The 15,042-nt window shown below is 32.9% G+C and overlaps 1 protein-coding gene and 1 pseudogene across 1 annotated transcript; both read right to left on the bottom strand.

The window, feature by feature from the left end:
- Positions 1-732: 732 nt before the first annotated feature.
- On the bottom strand, positions 733-1,646 carry LOC120179906 (LOB domain-containing protein 29-like). Its single transcript, XM_039185361.1, has 2 exons — positions 1,332-1,646; positions 733-1,092 (listed from the first exon to the last, which is right to left on the bottom strand). Exons 1-2 carry the CDS (start codon positions 1,608-1,610, stop codon positions 733-735), a joined length of 639 nt encoding a protein of 212 aa, XP_039041292.1. The 5' UTR covers positions 1,611-1,646.
- On the bottom strand, positions 892-14,539 carry LOC120179905 (annotated as a pseudogene).
- Between the last annotated feature and the right edge of the window lie 503 nt (positions 14,540-15,042).

Here is a 15,042-nt window from a genome sequence, read left to right as displayed (position 1 = left end):
ATATTTTTATTGATATCATGTTTTAACCCTATAAAATTTAATAAATTCGTCTTCTAAAACATATTTATCCCTAAATATACCTCAACAAAAACCAGATCAAGTTCTCTAGTTTTTTAAGAGAGGGAAATATTATTAACTTTATCAATATTCCAGGATTACACTAGATTATATATCAAACAAGTATGGTAGAATTTACACGCTCTAAAATTTAATAAATTCGTCTCCTAGAACATATTTGTTCCTAAATATACCTCACCAAAAACTAGATAAAGTTCTCCAGGTTTTTTAGAGAGGGGAAATATTATTAACTTTATCAATATTCCAGGATTACACTAGATTATATATCAAACAAGTAATAGGGTAGAATTTACACCCTCTAAAATTTAATAAATTCGTCTCCTAGAACATATTTGTCCCTAAATATTCCTCACCAAAAACCAGATCAAGTTCTCCAGTTTTTTTTTAGAGAGGGGAAATATTATTAACTTTATCAATATTCCAGGATTACACTAGATTATATATCAAACAAGTAATAGGGTAGGATTACACTAGATTATATATCAAACAAGTAATAAGGTAGAATTTAGGGTTTCTAGTTTTATGAACAAAATCTAGGGTTCCTCGTAGCTTTTATTTATAGCCACAAAAGGTGAATATATTTATATATGTCCCAAAATATGCAGCATGCAATTCAAAAATGGAAGGTTCACCGATTTTTAATCCCAACTTTCTTCATGAATGTTGAGCATAGCCAAAGGCCATTGCTTGAAGGTCATCAACAGCAACATCCTGGCAATTATTCCATTGTCTGTTGCTTGTCTGCATGCCAAAAGTTGTAGTAAACGAGACACAATCCTCGGATCCCGAAGAGCTGCCTGAATTTTCGAAGTTCCTCAAAGAGCTAGTCGGATCCAACACCAACCCGTATGAATTCGGATCAAAATTCGGTGTACTATCCGTCTGAAACCAACTTTGGAAATCCTGAAGATTATGAAGTTTCCCATGGTATCGGTCATTAGGGTTTTCAGTAACAGAGCTCTGAGCTGCTTGTAATTCTTTGAGAGAAGCAAGCTGTGCCTGTAGATTGAAAACCTGCAGAGAAAGAAACAATCAGATCTCCACTCGAGACTCAAATTAGGGTTTTTAAAATCCATGGAGGGAGATAAGATTTTATGCTAAACAAAATTTTAGAGAAGGAAAACATATCATCAATAGAAAATATAAACAAAATATTTAACATATATGATAATTTAAAATTTTCAAGGGACTACTTTTAGTTTGTTCTCGCTCGTTCTCCCTTGATCCATCCTATCTTCTGGTACAAAACAAACCTGTTGTTGGAGAGCAAAGATATGGGAAACGCAGCCATAAATAGGGTCTTGAACCCTAGCTTGAGCTTCATATGAAATGGTTAGAGCAGCTTCAAAGCGGTCATTTAGAGGGAGTTGAGCAAGCAGCTTTGAAACGTTGCTTGCACCAAACACCTTGTGTATGGCAGCAAAATGTGTAGCACCTTGTTCATGGCAGAAATAAGGTGCAAAAACACAGCCCCTGACGCATTTTCTCCTCAAGAACTTGCAGGCACCACAAGGTGAACTAGAACCTGTCATCTTCTTCCTTCTTTTTATGGGTATTTTAGTGGGTTGTTTAAGAGAGATGGGTTTGAGCTAATTAGAATTATCATCTAAAGGGTGATTATAAACACCAGAAGAAGAGGAAGGTGGATGATTTAACATCAATTGTTAATTACAATTGGTCCCCTTATTGGGCTACATCTTTTATTGTTTATTTTCTTTTTTTCTTTTTAAATAAAACCCTCTTGCAACCTTTCAGTCTCATTTTCTTATACAAATGACATTCAATTTGTTACTTGTTCATTTCAACTATTGTTCAAATGTCTTCATTATTATTAATCAGAGGAAGCTGCAGTTTCAGTCATAGGTAGATCATCAGCTGGTCACACCCATCCATTCATCAACCCAAAATAAATAATCATTGGAAAAATATTGGGAAGAAATTGCCTCATTTCGGTGACCTGAAAGATTATATATATATATATATGGTATAGTGGTCCCTCTCCCTTTGCTACAATAGCTATATATATTTAGGGTTGAAAAAGAAACAGTGGTCCCTCTCCCTTTGCTATTTTCCCACCTGAAAGTGGACTTAATTTCCCCACGATATGGTGAAACTGAAAACCCTAAAATTTCATGTTACATTTTCAATTTTATTGATGTAAAAATATACGTAAAGATATAATACGAAAATTCATTCTTAATATTTGATTAAATGATTATTTTAATCTCTATATTTTTTTAAGTAATTTAGTCTTTCAACGTTTTATTTTTAATTAAAATGATTTTTGGTAGGATTAGAATTCTTTTGCTCTTGTAATAAGTCATATATATCTAAAGTATTGATATGATACAATCATGTACACATAAGTAATGACATGCTACAAATTACGTGTTCAAAATAATAATGTGACACTACTATTTGTCTAAAGTGATGATGTGACAATATCGTATATAAAAAAATGATCTAACACATGTCACATGACATGTTAATATAATATTACCACATATATAAAGTGATCATGTTTCACTATCATATCTTAGTTACTTTAGATATGTAAGAATTATCAAATTAACGGCGAACATTGATTGTAAGTTTTCATCTAATTAAGGATCATTTTGACCTAAAATAAATATTGAGACTAAAATATTTTAAAAGTGACCGTAGAAGTGAATTTAAATTTGAATATTAGTGGTAAAATTTGATATTATGCGATTACATAATACAAGAAGAAAAATAAGAAGCAAAAAATGAATGAATTAAATGATAGTAACAATGGAAGGAAGGGCTTATGTTTATTAATGGTTTAGTTTACTAATTAATGTTTAAAATGTTGATTTGGATTAGTTTAAGTAAAGTAGGTTAGCAATACAGCATTAATTAGCATCCCCTTCCACTTTCAAATCACCCTTAAATCCTTACACACATCCCCAGCATGTTTACCCCCACGGTCCTACACTGCCAACCCCTTCCAATAATAGATTCAAAATATTTAATCCAATTTAAAAAGATATAATTAAGTTATCATTTCAAATTAATTTTAGAAAATAGTACATGTTTTAAATGAAATACTATTTTGAGTTTTTTTTTCATAAAAATATATAATTTATAAATACTATTCACTTTATCATGTGTAGTGTTGGAAACTAACAAAAGCACGTTTCCGGGAAAAATGGGAATAAGGAAACTTTGTTTTCCACATTTTGAGTATAAATTTTGTTCTCATTCTCATTTTTAAAAACAAAAAGATTTGTTTGTTTACTAAAATAGGGTTATGAGTATGACAAGGTTAGAATAATAAGAAGAATTGGACATATAGACAAGGCATTGGCATTGGCATCTATCGACCTTATTGGCAAAGGCAGCCAATTTATCCCACCATCGCCCAAAATGACCATTTTTAAGTCATGCTCATTTGTTGGCCACGTCAACATACAACGATAGGAAGGCTTATTTTTAATTTAATTTATCAAGTGATTAAAATATTTATCACTTTTAGCCACTAATTTAGAGGAGGGTTCAACATGTTTTAGTATTGGTCCCAATATCAATTCAACAAAAAACTCTTCCCCTACGAATTATAGCATTCCGAGCAATACGAATTATAGCTCATTGCAAACCCATCCCCTACCGTTTCAAGAAGCAACCTGCATATTCACACAATAAGCTTTCAAAATTAACCCACATACCTGCCTAGCATAACCGCAGAAAACAAAGATATGATTAGGGGCTTAAATGAGCAAAGCGTTCGGTAAACAGTTCGTAGAATGCCCGTTTATCAAGTTAAATAAACGAGTATAGACAAAATTTTTATGTTCATTTAATAAATAAATGTGTGTTCGGTTCGTTTATGTTCACAAACAAACTCATTTAAAAGCTCGTTTATTTTTTTATATTTTGAATATTAGTGAAGGTACATACTAAATTGAATATGTGATGAAATTTAGAGCTTAACTATGAATCCTAAGAAGTTTAAGCAATAGTTGGGTAGTTTTACCATTTTCCCTATTATAACACAAAAAAATCTCTTCGCTCTTTTCTCTTTTATTCTAAACGAAAATGTTCATGAACGCTAAACGAACATATTCACAAACGCTAAACTATCATATAAACGAACATGTTCGCGAATATTTAAGCGAAAATATTCACAAACATTAAATGAACACATTCGTGAACGTTAAATAAACGAACACGAACTTCTTCAAAAATAAATAAACGAATAATATACTAAAAATTAAAAGAACACGAATTGAATATAAATAGCTTCAAAAACAAACAAACAAACACGAATACAACCTTCTTCGTTCAATCTCGGTTTATTTACACCGCTAGCCGTGACGGATCCAGAAATATTTTTCATGGTAGGCATGTATTAATAACGATATATAGGATGTGCACAAATAAAATTTTAGAGTGGACACATCTAGTAAATGAACGACTAACATAAAAAATTCAAATTTTAGGAAGAGATACCTTTAATAAAATTAGCAACTAACGTAAAGAAATCCGGTTCCACCTGAATTAAACATACATACGCCAGTGACCTCTAGATATGAAACTAACCCTTTATTTATTTATATACATATATATAGAAAATGTTATTATTATACATAATGCGTTTTCAATTTTTTTAATCGCTTAAGAGGAATATAAAATAATATATATATATAATTTTCTTAATTAATATAAACATACTTTATATAATTATTTAAATTCAAGATTTCTAAAATCGACAGGTTGGTTATTACCCAACGTTAAAATTTATAATTCTTAGGAATTATGGTGCACGTGCAAATTAAATAAAGAAACATAGACTTTGTTGACAAATTGATTCTGACGCTGACATACAACACGAGTTAAAGTAGACACTGCTACACGTGCAGGTCTCATCTCCACTAGAGATGTTTACTGTTCTGTTAAAATCAAATTAACTGAATTAACTAAAAATATATAATATATATTATTTATATATTTCAGTTAATTCATTTAATCGAACTTAGTTTGATTCGGTTAATTTTTTTTAAAAAAAATTGGCTCAACTAATGATTAACGAAAAAAAATTAATTAATGAAATTTAAGTAATTCGGTTCAGTCAGTTAACCGAATAACACCCTTAGACTCTCCATAGCATTACACACTCATTAATAATCAGGGTCATTTAGGAATTTTAATAATAATAGTTTCTTTATTTTATAACAACATTATTGTTGAATAAAGGCCAAATTGTAATAAGAAACTCGCAAAAATATGTTCCAAATTAATTAATTTACTTTTCAATGTTCCAAAATTTTCATGATTTTCGCCCGGCGCTTACTTCCTTGAATTTTGTAATCCAATTTTAATTTTAAATTAATATTTTCAATGTTCCATCTTTCTTAACTTTGCTTAACTGACTAAACACCAATAAAATTGTGAAATAAAATTCGTTTTCAAAAAATTATTATTATATTACGTTGTGTTAGTCTTTGCTAACCATATCGTGTTAGTGATGTTTATGTTATGTTAATTGTGTTATTTTCAAGTTTAATAAAAAGAATATTATTTCATATATTTGTGCTAAAAAATAGTTTGTGTAAAATAAATTATAAGTCAATGACAAAAATATGATTATCTCTGTAAAATGACTTATCATATTTTTTTTTCAATAATTCATTTCTCAAAGTGTTCACTAATTTTCTCAATTCACTTACACCATTGCAAATAAGTTGGAGCAAAAAATGGATCAACTCACATCAATAAAATAAGTTAATAATATTTTTTATCATATATATTACTAATTAAATTATTATAATATTTTAATACCTACAATGTATCTCGTGTTGACAACAAAAAAAACCCTAATCTCTCTCCCTTCACCCTCTCCCTCTTTTTTTTTACGATTTATGTCATTTTCTATAAATTGAATCAATTTTTTTTTTTGTTTAGGCGGCGGCAACATCAATTTTGATACTAGATGCCGACTGGCGGTTGTCTTTTTTCTTTGTTTCTGTTTTAGTTTTTAATAAAAATAATTATGTCTTTGTGACACGTTTATGTATGTCTTTGTGGCATGTTTATCTCTGTCTTTTGGTAGAGTTCTCGATTTTTTGCCATTGTTTTCGTTTATCTTTTTTCTCATGGTTGGATTTGCATCACTACGACTGATCAAGATGACACTTATTTGTTATCATGTTGATCTTCTCTTCTTTAGACCCTCAAATTGATTTAGATACGCGTTTTACGTTCGTGAATAATTTTCTCACGTTGCTCGACTGTGATTTACGATTTGTCGATGGTCTTTCAATAGCTTTATCCTTTTGTGATTCGTTTGTCAATAGTTTTTCAGTAGCTTCATCCATCTCCTAATGTTCCGGTTTCAATGCCAATCACCAATGTAACCCAAAAAAATATGTAGAAAAAGAAAGAGCTGTAGGGTTTGAAGAAGGGCAAGCTTTAGGTGATGGAGAAAGACAATGGGAAATGTTGGAGAATGATGTTAACATTTGTATTCTTGTAAGTAATGACTCGTCAAACCGACATCTGGGGCCTTTCTTACGTATATTTCATTTGCAAGAAATCTAGGGTTTATTTATAATAATAATAAAAAATCTGGGGCTTCTTAATCATTCATATTGTTTAATTTTGTATTAAATATATGGGTATATTACATAAACTTTTAAAATACTTTCACTTTGATCAATGAACTTTTACAATTTGCATTACAATTATTAAACTTTTAATTTATTTTCATCACAATCGTTACTGTTAAGAAATTCTCACATGACATGTTAAAGCCATCTTCCTCAAAAAACCCTAATTGTCCAAATTGGCAGTTGTCACAAAGGTCGATTTTTTTCAACGAACAAAGTGGCCGTTGGTCAATCCTAACTATGAAAAGACTCCATTTTGTTAAAATATTAACATAGTTTTATTTCAAGTTGATTCGACGGTTAACATTGTCAGATCAAATTTTTTTAATTTTTACTTCCTATGGATCGTTGTATCCTTTTATCTTTGTTTCTACCATCATTGGGTGATTTCTCTGATCGGAAAGAGCACCAAACTGCACTTTTCTTCTTTTTCTTTCTTTCAGTTCAAGCTCTTCGAAAAACAATTTAATCTACTAAAATCTCAATCAAATCCAAATCGAAACTAAAAGCTAAAACTTTTTAATTCGTCATTGTCAAAGTCGGATCAGTTTGAAATCGGAATATGTTAATCTTCTAACTAAACAAAGTTTTTTTTCACTATTGGGATTGACCCACGATTGTTCTATTCATCAAAAAATCAATCTTTACGGTGGTTGTCATTTTGAGTTAGGAAGGAGAATTTAACGTGTCACATCGACATTTCTTAATAATAACTAACGATAATGACCGTAACGAAAGCGAATTAAAAGTTTAATGACTGTAATGTAACTTTTAAAAGTTTATTGACTAAAATAAAAGATCCCAAAACTTCAATGACTACCAATATAATTTACCCTAAGTATATTTAGTTCTTACCTTTTTTAAAAAGGTTATCTCATCATTTAATCAAGAAATGCCCTAAAGCATCTAACATAATAAAAATTGTCAAAGCGGCCTATGGTCATGAATGGGACAAAAAGTCATGGTTTGATAGCTTCATTAATTATATATATAATGGTTTTATTTTTTATTTTAAAAGATGATGCCAAGTTTCATGTGAGTTGTGTGATTCAGGGTTTTAAATAGCGTTCGTAGTCATATTTTCGGTCGCGTCACATTTATCACGGTTGTGAATATAATAGATGCTATTACGGTCATTGCGGATATCGCAATCGTGGATTTTTTTTCGAAAGAGCTGATTTTTTAAATAAAAAAACATGCTTTTAAAAAAATTAAAATAATGGAATAATAACATAATAGCGGTTCGCTATTTTCGCGATTGGTCACGATTCGTTAAATTATGGCCGCGATCCGCCGCGATTGGTGTGATCCTGCTTCACACCATTATTTTCCGTGATAGCGATTTCAGATATCGCTGTGACCGCGATATAACGGCTGTAACACCGCTATTCGACCGTTATTTAAAACCTGGAGTGACTTGTTCTAGACGTTGAAACATCCATTTCGATTCCCAACATTTGCTGTCACTACCCACGAAAATGTCGTTTGATGACATAAAAATGGTTTAAATCATTCGAGTATTAAATTCATTTGATATTATTGTTGTTAATTCAAATATATTTAAACATAATCGCGTACTCCAATTTAAAGATAAAAGATTATAAATAATTTAAACATCGTAATCTATATCTTAAAAATCGCTAAAAACACAACTACTAATCTCCTCAGATTTATGTGACATCGACATTTTGAAGTGCAAAAGCAACCTTCTGTCGACCGTACAATAAAAAATAAAAACAAATCAAATTGGTTTCTTAGTTAGCAAAAGATAATGATTATTTGAGTGGGTCGGCATTGTGCCCAAAAAGTGCAGTCCATGAGAAACCTGTTGCTTAATGCAAGTAAGAAACCAATTTGATTTGATTTTTATTTTTTTATTGTACGGTCGACAGAAGGTTATTTCTCTTACAACAATCATTAAACATGAATGTCATAAATAATATGAGATCGTAGTAAGAAAGGATAAAAAATCAATTGAATTTGAAAATAATTGACTTGTCACAACTCAAGCTTTTCATATTTAGGGTACTTGTAAGCATTTGTCAATATAAGAAAATTAGTTCGAGAATCCAAAATAAATATAGATCAATAAGATAACTAAATATGCCAATCGAAGAAATGATATCAAATATAAAAACCATCCATATCTTTGTATGAAAAGGAAAAAACTAATTAAATAAAATAAAAAATATAACATATATGCAAAACAAAGATTTTGATAAAGTCCAAGAAAAGAAGGGTGAGAAAAAAAGAAAGAAAATTCAACGATCCACAATTAACTTCAAAATAGTGTGAATGTTGACAATAAAAAATATAAGAAAATTGGGACGAGAGATGAGAGAGAGAGAGAGAGAGAAGAAATTGCTAATAATAATAGAATTTTAATTTTGAGAAGTCATTTTATTTTAAATATAACTAATTATTAATGGTTAGGTACAAAGTTCATGCGGATGTAAATCGAGGGAAGGAGTGATCTTTCTTAAAAGGAAACAATTAACCCAAGCTTGCTTTTATGATGAACCTGGCTTCAACTTTACCTTGGATGCTAAGACAAAGACCCCCCACCTTAGCCCATCCCTAACCAATTCAGTATAGCCATACCTTTTTCTCTTTGTTGTTGAGGTGGGTAGTGGTGGGGAAACCTGTCATCATTTGTTTATTGGAATATCTATGCATTCATAAACATAATAGAAAAACTGGATTTGGCTCACAATCAAGCAGTTATCCAAGGGGAATAAGAATTAACTAAATTGGGACAGAAAACAATCCACAGCGAGTGATATTGTGTTGGTTCGTAATAATATATTATGAGTCATAAAGTTATCGTGTGTCCACGCTTCCGACACTTCATACTCCTCACCAAGAATAGAGCATCTTCTAGCGACCCGCTTTGCTCAATAGATGAACCATGCATCCAAAGTGTTGGAGGGGATGGAATAATGAAGATGCTTAAAAACATTGAGATCATGTGAGTTTTGCATTAAATTGGAACATTGTTTCATTTGATGGGCGATTGGTTGGATGTTTAAAGTTAGCGTTGGAGGCTGTTTGAGAGGTGTTGCTTGTTGAGGTTAGCTATGGTCTGATTCTAAAGGCCGAAGACGATTGTGGGAATGGATGCCAAAGAGAACGCAAGTACATCCCATCACTTTTGCTTATAATGACACTCAGGGGTTCTGTTCTCCTTCATTGGATGGCAGCACGAGTACCAACAACCGTGTTGATGAAGTGGTTTTATATCCAATGCACAGCACACAAATTTAAACCATGCGAAGAGCTCCGATTAAAGAAGAAACACAAGGAAAATATCCAACTGGGGGAAGAAGATGATCGATGACATTTCCCTCAAAGCATGAAGAACAGAAGCATACCGTTTCTTAAGTATGCTTTCTCTCCTTTTCTTTTTTATGGGATGGGGAGGCAAAAATCACAAACCAACCAATATTTTACACAAGGAGCCAATGTTACGGCCTCCCTTACGTGACATGCCCTTGCTGCTAGCTTGTAGCCTTGGATTGCAAAATTTGCACTAGAGACCATAAGATTTCCATTCGATGAAAAACTCTCTTCTGTCCCTGCAATGTGTTCAGAACTGAGTATTAGTTTTGGAAAGAGGGAAGCAAAGTTGAACTGCACGGCACTTACAAATGCAATTCATACATGCATGGAGTTCATGGGGTATAGCTTATCATACATTCAATGCATAAACTTCATAAATATCACAAGAAAGATAATAACATGCTCCATTAACGTCCAAGTGGATGTTTTGGGCAGGCACATAACTGATGGAAAACACAGACCACAACCTCAAATAAAAAAGGCAACAAGGACACATTACAAGTTGATTGTGTCCACTTGTTTAATTTCCTTTTTTTCCTGACACAATTGCTTATGATAGATTCAGGTTATATAGGAGATGGAACTTTGAGCTTTATGAAATAGCAAGTATGCTTGCATATTGCGGCGACGAAATACTAAACAATTAAAGATGTACATTAAGATGCCCAAATGATCCTAAAAAAGGGTAATAAATTTCATGTGCAAGCCCTAACATGCCAGAAAATTCATCCTGGAGAATAAACCCTACCTCAACCACAAAACATATCCAAGTCTTCTCACCATGCACTTCTGTAAACCCTTTTAAAATAGTCAGGCCCAAACTTCTGATTGCCTCAGCTATCTCAAGAAAATGACTACATTCCTCACTCAACGGCTGCATGGATCAACTAAAATAATTAGAACACCGATAATAAACAAATGAATAATGAGTAAAAAGTGAAAACCCTTTATTATTCACTTGATTATTCTTGGTTTTCTGACATATTTCTGATAGACAGGTACCAGTGACAGAATGAAGAAAATTTCAAAAATAACATAGATCATAGACTTAGCAGACAATAACTACAACCACTGAAATAGTGGACAAAACTTCCTAAACTTACACTAAGCTGTGGAACCGCGAAATAAATGATAAACTTAACAAATAATAACTACAAGAATGTCACAACATACACAGATGAAAGACCCGATACGTACCTCTACACGTATCTGCCCATTTTTGTTTATATTCTCCGCTACTATTGAGCAAACTTTTAGATGGCTTCCGACTTCCACCGCCCAGCTTGAACCTTGTTCATAATTGGACGATCCAAGAATGCCAGCTCCCTTTTGATGCATCTACAAAACCAAAATAAGATGGTCACTGACAAGGACAAAAAACAGTATGCTCCTCTTGATGATAAATGTTTCCACCAAGTCTTACTCATTGTACACCAACAAGTTCAAACAAGTTTTGGCATTAACAGCCAATTGAAAAATCATGATAAAACTTGATTTCAGCTGCTGATCAGTAATTATCTTACCATTCCAGAAAACGAACAATAATCTATAAATATATGTCCATGAGCATCTTTCAAAAAAAATGTCCATAAGCACCAAACAGAAAATTCCTAGAAAACTGAAATGAGTTCATTTATATCATATGCCACATTACTTGACAACAGCATGGAGAAATTCCCAGTTTCTAATTTACTTAGCCACAAAGGTCATTAACCAGTAAATTGCATGGGCCCTTTACCTTTGAATCGGCACATTTACCAAGCTTGTCAGCATGCTTAGTGATACCTTGCAGAAAAACCATGTGCTTGATTGTGCGCTCCAGCAATGAATCAATACTGCACTGCAGTTTTTTTATTGAAATGTTAGTAGACACATTTATAAGGGCAGAAACAGCAACCATCAGAATCCAACACTCATCAGAACAGCAAGAAAATTACCTTTGCTCCATTTGGCACAAGCTCTCTCAGCTCCTTAATACGGTCTTGAATGAGTTGTCTATCCCTTGCCTAAGCCTGGGATTTTCACCAGGTCTAGCCCTCTTTTTGTTATTCTTATCTGGCTCTGAAGACCTCTCATGATGCTCATAATTGCTGAAGCAAGTAGAAGAATGTGCTTTTGAAGACATTGTTCCACATAGGTCTGATGAATTCAGACAGTCCTGTTTGTTATCTTCCACAAGAGAGGACTTGTTAATTGAATAACCAGCAGAATTAATAGTAGACTTTGTTAGGATAGAAGGCTCTGTTGTATTTCCCTTTGTCAGTGACGACAGTGCTGGTCTGCAAAACGATATCTCGCGTTTCATATCACTGCTACTATGGCAAACATTTGCCACTACTGCTTCTAGGAGGTTTTCTGAGCCAGATTCGAAAGTCAACTGGCTGCAGCTCATCCCCTCTTGCATTTCAATATTAGTTCCAGCTACTGTATTAACTACCTGGCCATCAGCATAGATACTCTTCCCCAAAAAAGCTGGTCCAAGCACTTCATAGAGCTCACAACCAGCAGAAAACTTAACGGAAGCATTAAATCGAGTCCATATCAACTAAATCATTTTCATTCCTCAACTTCAAATTATTTTAAAATTTTATGTCTGAAGATTTGGGTATGTCCAGCACCTCATTTGGATAAGAACTCAAACCAATTGGCTTAACCATGTCACTAAGCAAAGAGCTAAGTAAGTTTGAGGAGTAGTATGCATGATCGGCTCCATACTGTTCAGCTGGAAGCGCAACATTATATAAATTTATACTACCCACAGCAGGACTGTTAGCATAGACATTTTCAGGTTCCAAACTCGTATTTTTCCATCCATCTGTCTCCCCTTTGCATACCGCATTGTGTATCAAATGCCTCCCCAACTGATTTTGATGCTCCAAGTTGGAATCAATTGCTGCTGAGGATAGCTGTAGCTGTTCATGCTTATTTTCCACTTGAGTTGCCCGTTTGGGATGATTACTGGACATTGGAAGAACAAATGAAGTATCACCGTACTTTTGGCGATGTGCAAACTCAGGTAACAACCCACCTGGCCATTCTTTTTGCACAGCTTTATCTAAAGGAATAACTTCTGAATCTAACAGTTCTGGTGAAAAATATTGCTGCAAAATAAAGAGCAAAATCTATTATTACCATATAATATATTAGGGTTAAAAGAGGAAAATTAAAAAAAATGTTTCATGTACATATGCACATGCATAAACTCAAGTATACGCGATAACACAAATGAGGCAAAAAGAGAAAACTGTAATCATACCTTAAATAACGAACTCTTCATGCTACATTCCACTGAGCTGTATATATGTCCTCCAGAAGACTCTTGACGAGCAAAAAATACATTTCTGATGTGACTCACCAGCTTCTCATCCTCGTATACCTGCTCCACTCAAATAAATAAAAATAGTCTAAACAATAAGCTTGAAAAAGTTAGAGCATCACACTGGCAACAATGACACTAAATGTCAAACTTACATCTGGAGATGGCTTTGGATTTGAAGCACTTACAAATAGTCAAGTAGAAAATCTAATAGAACCTAGATAAAAACCTGAAGCACATGAAATGTTGCACACCAAATAACTGGAACTGAATACTAAAAACACGTTATCGTTTTTCCATACGTGACATGTTTATCAGGTAAAAGCGACTTTAATAACAAATCATGAAAGTTTCTTACCGAAATGTGCAGTTTATTCCATCTAAAATAAACATAAAAAAATATAGAATTGAGAATTTAAAGAAAAATAAAATAAAATGGAACAGTAATAGACACTGCCCCAAAAAGTAATGACATCTTTCAAGCCATGAACATACATTTGTAAAAAACAAAACTCTTAGAAGTTTAAAGATATCCATCTCAAACACCCAAAATTGCACCAACATCAACTTAAAGTATATTTATTGATAGTGACGTGACAAGCATTGATAAAGTAGAATACACCAAAAAAAATTGGAAGTCAGCTTACTTTATTTAAGTAGCCAAGCTGCACAACTCCATGTGGAACAACAGAAACAACAACAATGGTTTGCAAAAACTTGAAAATATTCCTATTAACACACTAAACACATATATGGCAACGAAAAATGTTCTAGTTAAAAGGCAGTTTTAGACTACATTTTTGTTGGGAAATAAAACACGAGTAACGAGTAATTTTCCTATAACCAGATTAGTGAGAATGCGAAATAAAAGCAGAAAAATAATACCCGAAATTGATAATGGAATTCAACCAATTTTGCTTGCGTCTCCAGACTGTTGCAGATCTTTTACTAAGAGAGAAAATTTACAGGTGTTTACAGAACACTCACTACTCATAAGAAAGCTCTTTAGTATTGGGAGAAAGAAACGATTTTGGGATAATTTTGAAACTAAATGAGCTAGGGTATTTATAGTTGAAGCTTAGGGACTAATCTTTGAAAATACCCTAAAGTGCAATGACTAAATGTGTGATTTAACCATTACAAAAAAATCAACAATATCAGCCCCTTTTGACTTCCCCATTTTCAGTGCATACATTTGAAAATTAAGCCAAATATTGTTGAAAAAACAGCCCCTCCTTTGTTGAAATTGCAGCCCCTTTCTTTGACTTTAACAATCTCCCACTTGAAGACTGATTTCAATCTGTCTTCACACCTAATCAATGCAACAATATTTCTGGTCTTTTATTCTAGCATGCCGACTGAAGCTGTACACAACTTCAGTTTGTCCATAGTCACATTCTTTGTCAACATGTCTGCCGGATTTTGACCTCAACTAATCTTTTCAAGTTTCAAAATCTCATCTTCCAGAAGAGACCGGATAAAATGATATCGCAATTGTATGTGCTTCGTCCTGGAATGAAAATACGGATTCTTTGCTAGATGGATAGCACTTTGACTGTCGCAATACAAGACATTGTTTTCCTGTTTCTTGCCTAACTCTTCCAAGAAACTTTGGAGCCAAACCATCTCTTGTTGGCTTCCGTAATAACGACATATTCTGATTCAGTTGTGGAGAGAGCAACT

Source organism: Hibiscus syriacus, unplaced genomic scaffold, assembly GCF_006381635.1.
Source record: "Hibiscus syriacus cultivar Baekdansim isolate YM2019G1 unplaced genomic scaffold, ASM638163v2 tig00112471_pilon, whole genome shotgun sequence".
Classification (NCBI taxonomy): Eukaryota; Viridiplantae; Streptophyta; class Magnoliopsida; order Malvales; family Malvaceae; genus Hibiscus; species Hibiscus syriacus.
This window is presented reverse-complemented; position numbering and strand designations above follow the sequence as displayed.